Raw genomic sequence first — 15,288 nt, forward strand, 5'->3', positions numbered from 1 at the left:
TTTATCATGAATTTAAAATATAATTTAAATACTTAAAATATGTATTTATATAAATTTTAAATATAATTTATGTATTCAAATATAATATTTATTTGTATATGTAATTTATTATAAATATTAGATATATATAATATATATTTAGCCTATACAATAACAAACTAAAATACTAGTTATCTTCAAAACTTGATATATTATTATACATAATTGAGTCCCATTTAATACTACTTGTTTCTATTAGTATTTTCTTTTCTAGAATTTATTTGTATTTTTATACTTTTTTTCTCTTTAAATTTTCACCAAGCAATATGAGAGAACAATTTAAATTACAATTTTTTTCCTCTAAACTTACTTAGGTCCATGTAAATAAATATACAAAACATGCCCATACAAATGCAATTAAAGGTTTATTTGCTTTTATAAGAGAGAAAAAAATGGAATCATCTTATTCATAAATTAAAATTAACTTATCATAAGATTTAATTTTTTAAAAAAATCAATATAAAATAACTTTTACATAGTCTATAAATATGTTTATCTCATTTTACATTTCTCCTACAATAGTTTTTCTTTACGACAACACCTTAAAATATAAAACCTATTTTTCTTTTATTATAAGTATTTCTAGATAAATTTATTTGAACATATCCTAAATCAAAGAAAAATTTTCAGTGACCCAATTATAGTGCTATGTCCCCGATACAGAACCTTCCTTCTATGCATAAAGTTCATGGAAGTGGGAATTATGTTAATAAATAAACATTACAAATATCATCAAAAAAAAAAAAAACATTGCAAATCAAGGGATATCCACTTCAAGCAAAATAAGCTATAGCCTAGCTCAATATAAATTCTCTAAATAAGTCTAACAAGTCTAAATTATCCCATTAGAACTTAACTTGCATAAACGTTCCTTATCTTTAGTTAGGGTTGAACATATTCAAATCAGGTCATTTCATCAACTTGCAAATATGATTACATTTATTAATGTTTTAATTACATTTCATAATTCCTTTTATTTTTTATTAGAAAATAATAATTTAAAAGGTGTTTGAAAATAATTAGAACTTATACATCCTTTTATACATGTAAAATTAAAAAAAAATTATTAATATGCTTCATTCTATAAATTAGTTATAAGGCCTTAAATAACTTTGATCTCTTATCATACGGACTTACGGACTTATGCTGAAAATAGATTAGATATTTGTAATTTTATTAAAAATTCCCAAATAAAAAAAGTTAGTAATTAGTTCTAAATAGGTATATGAAAGTCAGATATTATCTTAATCTAAATTTTTTATATAAAAATAAAATAAAATTAAGCCACTCTGGCTGAACCAAGTCAAGCAAAGGGAATTGAGTTTTGCCAACCTCTTGTCATGTCACATCAATTATCGATGAATTTGAGGAAACTATGCAACACCCAATGGAGATGCAAAATGCAACAACCTTTTGCCATGTGATACCAAAGCTTTGTTTTCATTTCTTTTTTAGTGACAGTTTTGTGAACAAAAATAATGTATTCTTCAACTGTTCAATCATCACGACCCACATGGCCAACAAGGGAGAATAATTTAATGACATTAGTTAGTCGACATCAAAATCATCATCAATGTTCAAATTATGTATAATATTAATATTAATATTAATATATACACACAATTGGAAGAATCAGATAATCCAGGTAACAAAAGTCTCTAAACCAGCTCAACAGTCATCACCCTCACCATTTTGTTAAATTATCCACACATTGGAAATACCTAAACAACAAATAAACTACTAAATAAATCACTCAAAATCTTTTCAGAAATAATTAAACAGAACTAATAACTTATAAAAGCTAAACATGTAATGACAATTAAGGTTCCCCAACAAATTATTCTTCACATTGTTAATTCATGAATGATATCAGATTAAATTTACAATAAATAAATTTTATTCGATTCATGTAGATAAACATAAAAGGAATTATGATAAGAATGTCTCCATACATTAATCATTTTATGAAATGAAAAAACATAACATTTATTTTAGTATAAAGAAAGAAAACATTCAATTGAAACCAAGTATAACAATATCAGGCTAGGACGAAGTATATTCAAAGTTCAAATTCGATTATTACTTTAAGAAAAGGTAATAAAAATATTATTTAAAAAAAAAAAGGAAAAGTGACTTTAAAAAACTGAAATAAGAGGAATGGGCCTGCAAACTGTTGGCTACAGCTGTATGGCACCGAGAAGCCCAATAAAGACACCCTGTCCAGCAATCAAACGGGCAGAGCGGCTGACCGGAAATCTCATAAAGATATATCAGCCAATAATTTTTTACTTAAGTTTAAGCTATTATATATATATATATATATAAGATTAAATTATATTTTTTTTTCTTTATCTTTTTAAAGATTTAATTTAATTTTAGTATTTTTAAATGATGTAGTTTGGTTCTTTAATTTTTAAAAAATGTTTAATATTATTTTTTTATTTAAATTAATACCAACAACGTTAAAGAAATTAAACAAAAAAAACAATATTAAATACTTTTAAATAATTTGATAATCAAATTAAACGTTTTAAAAATAATAAGATTAAATTGAATATTTTAAAAATAGTGAAATTAAATTAAATGCAAGCTAAACATTCATTAATTTCCACATACAATCATAGAACGCATCACTAAATATCACATAAGATTATCTCCTAAAATTAGGAAACACTATAAATCACTTATATACAAAGCATCAAGTATATATATAAAAAAAAACTAATATAATTCTTAACAAAAAAGTCTCCTCTAACTTGAGCGTCAAAGACCCTTTATAAGTGGCTTCGCTGTGGTGAATATTGGAGCAACAAGGATGTCATCCCATTGAAAGAACACTTGTAAATTCTAGTAAGATAAAAATAACTAATAATTAAGATAAAAACTCAATTATAAACACTCTTTTACAAGATTATTACTAATATCCCTTACATCCACTATCACCACCACCATTATCACTATCACTATTGAGTTGTCACTAATGCCACCACCATCATTGTTATGGATGGAGGCAATGGTGATAGTGACAATGACGATGATGACATCAACAACAATAATGGTAGTGGTACTAGTAGTTATGCTGCCACCCCCATCACCATGACCATCCCCACCACCATGATTGTTGTTGTCAAGTTTACAAATTTTTTAAAAATTTAAAAATCTTTTAGTATTCGTTGATCCAACAAGTACTGCAGTTAGTCCTCAAATCTCAAGATCTCGAATTTAAATCTTAAGTTTAATAAAAATAAAAAAAGTAATATTAAAAAGTTTAGCCTTAGTACAATCAATCTCCCTCTTATAAAAATAAAATACTAATTTCTTTTTTTTAATATATAATCAATGTCCCAAAGAGACTAATTTCTAACAAAAACCTTAAACAAATACTTCTCTCAATACCATATTAAAAAACACACACACAAATTTCATTATAACTTTTTCTTCTTGTCCTAATAATAAATGCCCCATGCTAACATAATAAATTGAGACATATTTAAAAAAAGCTGAGGCAACCTATATCCTTTGTTTGAGGTAAGCCACAAGGCAGCCTCGAAATCCTCGAAATAAAAAAAATGTTGGGGCAGCCTGCCCGTTACAAAACCAATAATCCCTACACATTTGTTGTCTTCCTCTTTCATCAACTATATAAAATACCCTACACCCATCACTTTCTTTTCACCCACTGCTACCTCTTCCTTTGCCTCCTTAGTCCTCTTCTAAGCTTTCTAAGAAAAAAACAAGTTCATTCTCAGAAACAATGGAGGCAATGAAGATGAAGCTTTTCTTAGTTGTGATGGCCATGTTGATGATGGCAGCTTCAGCTGCAGAGTCACCGGCTCCAAGTCCCACATCGGATGCTACAGCTCTGATGGTGCCAACAGCGGTTGCTTCACTCGTTGCTCTTGCTTTTGGGTTTCTCTTCTGAGATGAAGCAACTAATTGTATGGGATAATTAAGGTTATGTTTCTCATCGTACGTGTTTTCTACATTACTATGATTCACCATTTCTTATTCTTCTTTGACACATTCATTCCCCAATGTACTTTTTATATGTGATGTTTATATGATGAGTATTGAATTTGATCGTGTAATATTATCGTGATTTATTTGGTTATTTCTTGAATTATTCACGATAACTCTCCTTCTTTTTGGTTACATAATGTTGAGTATATCCTCTTCTTGTTCTTTATGACGTTTTTAAGAGGTTTATTTCAATTTATTTGCGATCTTCGAAAACTTTTCACCCGGAAGAAAATTTAGATGTTGAGGAAATTACGTGATCTTGCATTTGGAAATTAAAAACTATTCCAGAAAAGAAAAAAATGTTTAAATTGACTCGAGAAGAAATATTATTTATTGTAATTTGTTTGGTTTTTCGGTTCATTTTTTTATCCTATTTTTTAACATTATTCTTGCTTGTTCTTGGGTTAATTAATATCAAGTTTCCGTAATGATTTTAAACTTTAATTCTTTGCATAACTCAAATGTACAAAATATCATGTGGCAAATACTATAGACTGTTATAATTTTTGTCTGCGGTTTTTGGACTTTTGGTGCTCATGAACTAAATTTACCTTTCAAAAAAACTAAGTCTCGAGCTAATTGTTACTTTTAAATTAACCTTTTTCTTTGGTTATACAAATAATTAAAATTTATCTTAACTATAAAATAGATTATGTTGAAAAAAAATATCTATCATGTTATGTATTCATTATTCTCTACATAGATTAATTACTATTTTCTAAATATAGTTAATACTAATACCATCATTATTAAGAAGAAAAAAAAAACAAAGAGTCTCAAGCTAATGGTTAAATTTAAATTTCAAATTTCATAATCTTATTTCAAATATTTTTGTAACTTTTCTATTTTTTTTTTTTTACCAAGTTTCGAATTCAAACCACATAAATGACAAGCTCACTGTGGAGACAGTGATAATGTGGACAAGAACAATAATTGATGAGCGATGATGATAATAAATAGGTCTTATAAAAAGATGAAAAGAATCCAATGATTTTTAACTGAATCCCAAAACTATTTGTTTTTGCATTTTAAAAATCAAGCCAAAAGTATTTGGAATCTGAATATAAAAAGAAAAAAACAGTTGAACTCTATTTTAGTTAAACATATTTCATTTTGTAATTTAGATTTACAAACCCAAAATTAGAAACTTTAAACCACTTCAAACATGTACCAAGTGTTAATTATGCTACTAACTTTTTTTTTGGGTACAGCACTAACTTTAATTTTAAATGCATCCAATATGAATTTCAAGAAAATATTATGTTTCATCAAATGTTTATATTTTATTTAGTATTTGTGCTTCAAGAAAATAAAGTAAGTACATATCAAGTAAACGTCACGATCTTATAGCATTCATCTTGTTATTCTAAAAACTTCATATTTATTTAATTGAAATAATAACACAACAAACGAAATGTCATCTTGTTATTCTAAAAACTTCATTATATTTATTTAATTGAAATAATAACACAACAAACGAAATGTTTTACATATTAAATAAAAGACTTATTAAATGTAACTCAGTAAGATTAATATGTAATTGACTTCTAAGTTCTAAGACATGCATTAATAAATTTGATGGACGTCTATGTAATGTTATTATAATCATACTAGACTTTTTAGTTAGATGGCTTTATCAGGAAAAAAAAAAAAAAAGGATCGATTTGGTTATGTTATCGAACAAATTAATGTGTATTTTTTTTAACATACACGACTAAGGATAAAAGTAGAAGAAATTACAATCAGATAAATGAGCTCTCGTGGCATCAACTATATATGATCAAGTGAAGCATTCCGATAGGGGTACCTACAATAACTAACACTTATCTCTTAAGATGGAGACCATAAACTCGATTATTTTAATATAGAAGTTGCGTTAGCCCAATGCTTTTACCACAAGTTCTAACACTTCCACACAAAACTTCTCATGACTTCCAACATCGATTGTGATGTCAATTTTCTAATATGCTTAGTACATGTTTAGAGATACATATATTACGTGTGTATTTCAAAAAGAAATCACATATTAGTCCAAATGACCCAGAAGTAACCTTTTGTTACTTTTAGTAGACTGTTAGGGTTACTCGAGAGTTATATCACTTGGAAAAAATAATTTGTCACTCGAAAGAGTTAATTAGGAAGCACTTATCAAGAAGGAACATCTGAAACTATAAACATGCATACTCGAGGGTTGCTCCAAAAAGCGAAAGGAAGTTACTGGAGGTTTGTGACGGTTAAGGCACACCAGGGTGGTTATTAGAGATTGAATCGAGAAAATAAAAACGTGGGACGAACGGTTACGAGAAGTTACATCTTAAGCCACGTAATGAGCATAGTGGATAGTGGTTATCCTCCAATAATGCACATGAACAAAATCAACCGCCTTCGATCGGCTCTATAAATATGAAAAGCGTAGTGATTTACAAAGGTCGAAAATTTCATAGTTGCACTCTTGAAAGCACTCTCTGCCTGCGAATATGGCTTCCGTGCATGCAATTGCTGGGTATTGATTTCTTGACCACATTCCTTTTCTTTTTCTTTTTCTAGGATTAGTGTAGTTTCATTTAATTTCGTAGTTCATAGGTTCTCTAATTCTAATATTGTAACTTGATCATTATGCAAACTAGACAATGATTTGTATTACCAATGTATTTATTGTTCATTTTGTTCAATTAAGTATCTACATGCATGCAAATTATTGTTTGATCATCATTCACGAAAATATGGAAACAAACGTTTATTAATCAGTTCTCTCTCATCTAATTCCATTCTTAAGCGAGTTCAACAAATTTAATGTAAAATACCTAAATTGAAACGGTCTCGTGCTAGTTTAAACAAAAAGAACTCAAACAACTTCCACCACAAACAAATTGGAACGCCCGGTGGGACACGTTTAAATTGAAAACATAATTGAACTAGTTTTAGGTATGCATGTTTCGCATGTTTTATGAGACTTAGGAGTGGAAGAACCATGTCTATGTCTAATAATAGGAGAGAAATGAACAATGACACTCAAGTAGATGTAGAGCATGTAAATCCAAACCCAGATAATGTAACTATTGTGGGGCAACATCACCCCCTGTTGTGCTCGAAAATGTGGCTAGGTAAACGAATGTATCCCAAGATTTTGTGAATACCACTAGAGAATATCCATGGTGATGGCATCCTTACTTGCATGAACTTGAGATGATGAGCAAGGAGGAGGACGCCTTCTCCAAGGATCAAGTTCTTCAAAGGTGGACCAAGGTTTTAGGGTGGATGATGATGGAATGGACGAAAATGAAGGTTGGGTAGAAGGTGTTTGAGGAAATGCTTGAGAATGGTACTCTAGGGTTGGCTCACTTCATGATGATGAAGGCCACTTCTAGGGTTGTTTCTCTCAAGGTGGAGATGGTAGGGTTTGGCCGAAAATAGCCAAGGGTGACTAAGGAAAGATATAAAGGCACTAAAGGCTCTCTTTATATTCAATATCCAAAGTATTTACAAGGTGTGGGGTGTTGGGTATTTATAGGAGGGAAGGCATCTAGGGTTGCATTTGGAGTAGGCAAATGCATTCCAAATAAAATGCAAATGAACCCTAGATGCAACTTGGTGGCCAAGGATGGAATCTTTGTGTTTAGATTGACTATATCTAGGTGCATGATAAGACCATGCAACCTTTGCCCTCCACTTGGGCCTAAGCCTTTCTAACACCAAAAATAGATCCAATGAACACCAAAAAAATGCGTCACCCTTCTAGTTAACACCCTAGCCCAAAATTAAAAAACCTAATCATCTAGAGCACCCCATAATACAAGGGTAAAAAGGGAAATACAAGGGAAAATAAATTCTAAGTCCTAAACACCCCAAAATACAAGGGTAAAATTGGAAATACAAGTAAAATAAATTCTATGATTAAAAAGAACTTAGGAGCTAAGGTCCAAAAGTGGCCTCACTAACCCATTCCTCTTGCCTCCTTTAATATATCACCTCTTGGTCTTCTCGGCCTTAGTGTTATTCCATCATTCCCTCCCTCTTGAAAAGGATTTGACCTCAAATCAAGGGTTCCTCATGGTGGGCATCATGACCAACAAAAACATAAAAATAAGCATTAGAGGTAATAGTATATGATAGAAATGGAAAGTGTATCCTAAGAGGAGTTCTACTAAAAATGCTAAAAAGATTGTCTAAATTAAAAGGACTAGACTTTCTAATGTTAAGGATAGGATCCTCCCCACGGTGAAGTCTAGGTGTATAACTAAAACCTAAAAATGTAAAAAGACTAAAACTATCGCACACTAATGAAAGGAAAGCACACAAAAGAGTAATTCCTAGAATGACACTAGAATAGAATTTAGCAAGTAGGCTTAAAAGAAAAATTATGCACTTAACATGTTTGATTTATTGTCTCATTCGGCCATTAAGTATTGTCCAATGGTCCAAGAATTAACTCCAAGTGCTATGGTATGAAAGTTGGTCCAAAACTCCACAAGTCTAGCAAAGGTTCCCTTTTTCTTGTTTTTGGTTTCTTTGTTCTTTTTGGGCTTGTCCAAGTCTTGGCTTTTTTTTTTGTTCAAAGTCCAGCCACTTTTCTCTTTTTTCTTTTGAATTTTATACTATTTCTTTGCTTGGGTTTTACACTTGTTTTTGGTGGTTTTGTTAGCATCTTTTTGGAGTATTCTTTTAGCAACTTACACTAGCTCAATGAGACAAAATTTGAGTGTTTTTCTTAAGTTTTTAATAGCCCACGTCCAGCAGCAAAGATAGGAATATTGAAATCAATTTCACACTCAAATTATCAAACATCATGTAGGCATACAAGTTCACCAAGGAATACACAAAAAATTGGCCGAAAATTTGAAGTAAGTATGTGTAAAGGAATTAATCACACATGATATTTTAAGTGATGTAGAACATGCTAGAACTAATTAGCATGCATGATTGACTCTCTAAAGCACATCAAGGACTCACGACCATTTTATCAAACAAGTGGCATGCATGTCATTTTTTGTTCATTTCAAAGGCTAAGCATAAAAAAATTGGAATTTCTTTCAAGGTAGTTCAAAGAGACAAGCTTATGACAAAACCGGATGGATTAAAAAAATAAAAACATTAATGTATAACATGCAGCCCAAAATTTCCAGCAACTCAAAAATTTAAAGAAAAAAGCAAGAACCTAAATAAGAAAGCCTAAAATGCCAAGATGATTCACAAAGAACATATGGTATGAATCAACACATGAGAAGAGATTTATGGATCATCAAAATATGGCAATTAAGATGATTCATTTAGGAACACTTAGGAGACATGTAAGGAAGACATGACATGACCGAATATTTTTAGAGATAAAGAGATTGTTACCTTTGAAGAACCAAGGCTCTAGATACCACTTGATAGCATCCTTACTTGCATGAACTTGAGATGATGAGCAAGGAGGAGGACGCCTTCTCCAAGGATCAAGTTCTTCAAAGGTGGACCAAGGTTTTAGGGTGGATGATGATGGAATAGACGAAAATGAAGGTTGGGTAGAAGGTGTTTGAGGAAATGCTTGAGAATGGTACTCTAGGGTTGGCTCACTTCATGATGATGAAGGCCACTTCTAGGGTTGTTTCTCTCAAGGTGGAGATGGTAGGGTTTGGCCAAAATAGCCAAGGGTGACTAAGGAAAGATATAAAGGCACTAAAGGCTCTCTTTATATTCAATATCCAAAGTATTTACAAGGTGTGGGGTGTTGGGTATTTATAGGAGGGAAGGCATCTAGGGTTGCATTTGGAGTAGGCAAATGCATTCCAAATAAAATGCAAATGAACCCTAGATGCAACTTGGTGGCCAAGGATGGAATCTTTGGGTTTAGATTGGTTATATCTAGGTGCATGATAAGACCATGCAACCTTTGTCCTCTACTTGGGCCTAAGCCTTTCTAACACCAAAAATAGATCCAATGAACACCAAAAAAATGCGTCACCCTTCTAGTTAACACCCTAGCCCAAAATTAAAAACCCTAATCATCTAGAGCACCCCATAATACAAGGGTAAAAAGGGAAATACAAGGGAAAATAAATTCTAAGTCCTAAACACCCCAAAATACAAGGGTAAAATTGGAAATACAAGGAAAATAAATTCTATGATTAAAAAGAACTTAGGAGCTAAGGTCCAAAAGTGGCCTCACTAACCCATTCCTCTTGCCTCCTTTAATATATCACCTCTTGGTCTTCTCGGCCTTAGTGTTATTCCATCACATGGGGTATGCCGCCAAATTGGCGAACTACTCAGCCTGTACATGTCGAAATGCCAGTGCCCTATTTGGGACCAAATTCACAAATACACGTACCCCACAGGGATATAATCCTGGACCAAATGGATTGGGATTCGTTATGCAAGACCCGTATCAACATTTAGGGACAAGTCATAAGGGGTCTCTGGTTTGACAGAGTAGTTATGTCCCCACAAGTATTAGTAATCAAGCCATGATGGCCCTTCGACAACAGATAGATCATAGTAATCATGACATGGTTAATTTGTTGTCGACTCAGATGCATAATATAATGACCCCGTTGTGTGAGTTGATAAATAAAATAAGAGATAAATTGGGAGACAGTCCACCTTCGAGGGCCATGAGTGCGAATCTGAATGATATGGATAATCAAGGTGGGAATGTAGTTTTTCCCCAAAACTTAGGTCGATCTCATAGGAACCTTGATGAAAACTTAGATCAAATTGTAGAAAGGGTACTAAACAAGCATGGTTTCGAGGTAGGTCGAAATGAATGTCCCTATTTTGTGTCTGCTTTTCCAGAATATATAACTCAAGTAGAACTGCCTAGGAGGGCAAAAGTCCCGAAATTTTCAAAATTTGCGGGGGAACTATATGAGTCTACTGTGGAACATATAGCTAGGTATTTAGTTGAATGTGGGGATTTAACGAACAATGAATATTTAAAAATGAAGTATTTTCCGAGTTCGCTAACTAAACATTCTTTTACATGGTTCACAACATTGCCTCCTAACTCAATAAACACTTGGGCTCAATTGGAAGGGAACTTTCATGAGCATTTTTTTCGAGGAGAGACTAAAGTGATATAATTGATTTAATGAATGTTAAGAGACAAAATCATGAGACGTTAGACGACTATCTGAATAGGTTTAGGCAATTAAAATCTCGATGTTATACTAACATACCTGAACACGAATGAGTCAAAATTGCTGCAACAGGGTTAGATTTCTCGATCCGTAAAAAATTAGTCAATGAACAATTGAGGGATATGGCCCAGTTAGCAGAGAAAGTAAAGAGGATCGAGCAAATTAAGTTAGAAAAAGAAAGATTGAAGAAATTTGATAGATTTGTTCGAAAAGAAAAGGTAGCTTACTTAAAAAACACAGAGATAGGTGATGATGTTAATTGTGAGGGTTCGAGTGAGGATTTCGAGGTTAACATAGTTGAGTTGCGTCCTGGCCCTACTTATCAATGCCAAATGTTGAAACCAGGAGATAACATAGAAGGGAGTACAACTAGGCGATATAGTTTCGATGTGACTAAGGCTGATAAAATATTTGATATTTTGTTAAAAGATAAACAGATTGCACTCCCAGATAACCATAAAATTCCTCCATTCGAACAAAGAAAAGGGAAGAAATTTTGTAAGTATCATAATATGTATGGTCATTGGACTAATAATTTTGTGCGTTTCAGGGATATGATCGAGAAAGCGATCACTGAGGGTCTTCTGGCTTTTGAGGAAAAGGATATGAAAGTGGATACTGATCCATTTGCAGCTCATACTAGATATGTAGAGCTAGTCTCAATGGGAATTAATATGGTCGAAGTGAGCATCGAGGAGGATGAGAATGTCGAACCTATCTCTGATGAAAAACTCAAGGAACTGTTGGATGATTTTGCCAAAGAGGAAGAACCTATCTATCCAAAGGAGGGAGATAGTTTGGTCGAGTTCCTATCTAAGAAAAAGGATGCTGATAGGGAAGTCATGTTGTGCCCTCGATGCAGTGCTATATTCGATAGAGCTGCTACTAAGGCCTTCAAGGAATCGGAAGTCATGAAAAGCTACAAAGCTGAGAAACTTCGAGAAAAGGCCAAACCTAACACTGGGTTGAACACTAGGTTGACAATAAGGCAGGTACATATGCCTCAGTATAATGCTCCAATGGGAAAGATGGAGATGCATAATTCATCGAAGTTTTGCAATACTTTCGTGCCAAATGCTAATGTCCCAGTGGGAAAATAGAATGCTCCACCAAGGTAAGTGGCTGGAATGGGTCGAGGGAAACAAGTTATGAATTATACTGGGCCCACATTCTAAGGAGTTCCTGGAAGATTCTCGAATATGTCTGGAGTTCTTGGGAAATTCTTGAGCATGTCTGGAAGTTATGGGCGTGGTTTTAGACAATCGTTCAACAATATGACTAAGACTCAGTGGAGGAGACAACAGAGAATGAGGAAAGCTACATTCGAGGGTTTTAGAGGAAACCATTTTTCGATCCCAGTGCCACAAAAGGGTGAATCATCTCAGAAATTCATGGAGGATGATAAAGATTTGATAACTGATTGTTTCAAGAGTGGGTTCGATGATTCTCTGGAAGACATTTGTGGTATAGTGTCAATCTTGCCTTCTGAGTATGCTGGGGCCATGGAATCTATTAATGAGCAGGAGGATATCCATCGAGAGGATTTTTTCGATGATCTTAGCTATGAGTCAAAAATTGTGTGGGTCAACTAGATTTCTCGAGTTATTCCTAAGTTTAACTCAACTATGTTCGACTCCCCTACTGAAGACATGAAGGCCCATCTTAAGCCTTTACTGTTAACTTTGATGATTGAGGGACATGAAGTGACCAAAGTATTGGTTGATGGAGGATCAACTATAAATATACTTCCAAAGACCATGCTGAAAAGGTTTGGGAAGACCATGACTGATTTAAAGCCTCATAACATCCTTATCTCAGATTATGCAGGAAAGTCATCACAACCTGAAGGCATGATTTTGCTCGATGTGCAGATAGGAAGCGTGAAACGAACTACCATGTTCATTGTAACTCCATCGAAGACAAATTTCAATGTCTTATTGGGCCGTGAATGGATTCATGGAGTGGGAGCTGTTCCTTCGACTGTTCACCAGAAGATCTTTTTCTGGAATGACGATGAAGGGTTGGAAGTACTTGACACTGATCAGAAAGAATACGAAGTAGGCATGTATTTTGTTGATCAACAGTTAACTGCTTTTGCTAAAACCAAGCCTTTCGATGCTCATAATGCTAGCATGATGGATGAAGAGGAAGGCGTCAAGAAAGTGTTCTGTTGGGATGTAAAGAGAGGATTTATGATTCGAGCTGAGAAAGAATCGGCTCAAGAGCAGGAATGAAACACCAAGATTTGTATTCAAGCTACTTAGCTAGAATTTCAGCCTATATGGACGAACAGACGATTGAGAAAGTTGTAAATTATGAAAACATTGGAGAAAAAGAGGAAGGCAATGCGGCGACAATGGCCGGAGGAAAAGGAAGAGAAAAAAAAAATAAAAAATGATCGAACAGACCAAGAGGTCAAGAATATGGAAGTTGTTAAGAGCGAGTTAGAGACAAAATTAGATTATATTTTCGACGACTCATCATTGGGATTCGAAAGATCAAGCAATGAAGAACACAAGTTAGAGTCTCAGGATCCACTAGAAGAGATCAATTTGGGTACTATCAAAAATAAGAAAGTCACTTATATTAGCAAACTCTTGCAAGGAAAGCTCTGGGAAAAATTGGTTCGAGTATTACACGAATACAAAGATTTTTTTGCCTGGGATTATGAGGAGATGCCTGGTTTGGATCGAAGGTTGGTAGAGCATAGACTACCAACAATTCTTGGGAAGAAGCCAGTTAAGCAAAATCCTCAAAGATTTGCTCCAGAAGTGATTGACAAAATCAAAGAAGAAATCGAGAGGTTGTTGAAAGCCAAGTTCATCAGGACCTCGAGATATGCTGAGTGGGTATCGAATATTGTGTCCGTTATCAAGAAAAACGGAAAACTCAGGGTATGCATTGACTTTCGAGATCTTAATACAGCTACCCCCAAGGATGAGTATCCTATGCCTATTGCTAAGACAATGATAGATGTTGTTGCAGGTAACGAAATTATGAGCTTACTTGATGGTTATTTAGATATAACCAAATTTATATTGCAGCTAATGACGTATCGAAAACTGCTTTTCGATGTCCAAGAGCTTTAGGTGTCTATGAATGGGTGATGATGCCATTTTGATTAAAAAATGCAGGTGCTACGTATCAAAGAGCAATGAATTTAATATTCCATGATTTAATTAGTAAGTTTGTACAAGTGTATATTGATGATATAATTGTTAGGTCGAAACGAAAAGAGGGACACTTATGCCATCTAAAATTATCTTTCAAGAGAATGAGGAAACATGGTCTAAAAATGAATCCACTAAAATGTGCTTTTGGTGTTACAGCAGGAGAGTTTTTTGGATTTATCATACACCAAAAAGGGATCGAAGTGGATAGGAACAAGACTAAGGCTATCATGGAAACTAGACCTCCATCGAACAAGAAAGAACTTCAACCTCTCCTAGGTAAAGTAAATTTTCTTAGAAGATTCATATCGAATTTATCTGGCAAAACTAAAGTGTTTTCTCCATTATTACGTTTGAAAAAAGGAGGAGGAATTTCGATGGGAAGAAGAGCACCAGAAAACATTCGAAGAAATCAAAGCTTATTTGGCTCATCCTCCAGTAATTGCACCACCCTCTAAAGGAAGACAATTAAAGTTATATATTTCAGCTAACGATTCGACTATTGCGGGCATGCTGGCGCAAGACGGTGATAATGGCATCGAGAGAGTCATTTATTATCTAAGTAGAATGTTAGTGGGAGCTGAGAACAGATATACTCTTTTAGAGAAATTATGTTTAAGTATTTATTTTGCTTGTACAAAGTTGAAGTACTATTGATGGAAAACTTGTTGGAGAATCCGGATTGATGTGAATCCTCTTCAAGTTCCTCCCTAGATCTTTGGCTCCTTGATTCTTCTTATGCTTGGTTAAGGTCTCCTATGGAGGAGGAGGCCTTAAGACCACCACGGTTGGTGGAGAAACTCTCCCAAGAGGCGCCACTCCTTGAAGAAGAGATAAGCCCCTTCAATTCTCACCACACTCTTCTATGGAAGGGATAAGAGAATTGGATGCACTCAAAGAGGTTTAGGGACTTTTGGAAGAGAGAAATCTGAACTCAACTC

The 15,288-nt window shown here is 33.5% G+C and overlaps 1 protein-coding gene across 1 annotated transcript; it reads left to right on the forward strand.

The window, feature by feature from the left end:
• Positions 1-3,694: 3,694 nt before the first annotated feature.
• On the forward strand, positions 3,695-4,150 carry LOC109804494 (uncharacterized). The gene has a single exon (XM_020366330.3). The coding sequence runs from the start codon at positions 3,794-3,796 to the stop codon at positions 3,959-3,961; it is 168 nt and encodes a 55-aa protein (XP_020221919.1). The 5' UTR covers positions 3,695-3,793; the 3' UTR covers positions 3,962-4,150.
• The last annotated feature ends 11,138 nt before the right edge of the window (positions 4,151-15,288 follow it).

Source organism: Cajanus cajan, chromosome 1 (assembly GCF_000230855.2).
Source record: "Cajanus cajan strain Asha chromosome 1, NIPB_CcT2T_4, whole genome shotgun sequence".
NCBI classification, from domain to species: domain Eukaryota; kingdom Viridiplantae; phylum Streptophyta; class Magnoliopsida; order Fabales; family Fabaceae; genus Cajanus; species Cajanus cajan.

Excerpts from the sequence above, each read along its gene's own strand:
- LOC109804494 (XM_020366330.3), top strand. The coding sequence starts at position 3,794 with ATGGAGGCAATGAAGATGAAGCTTTTCTTAGTTGTGATGGCCATGTTG.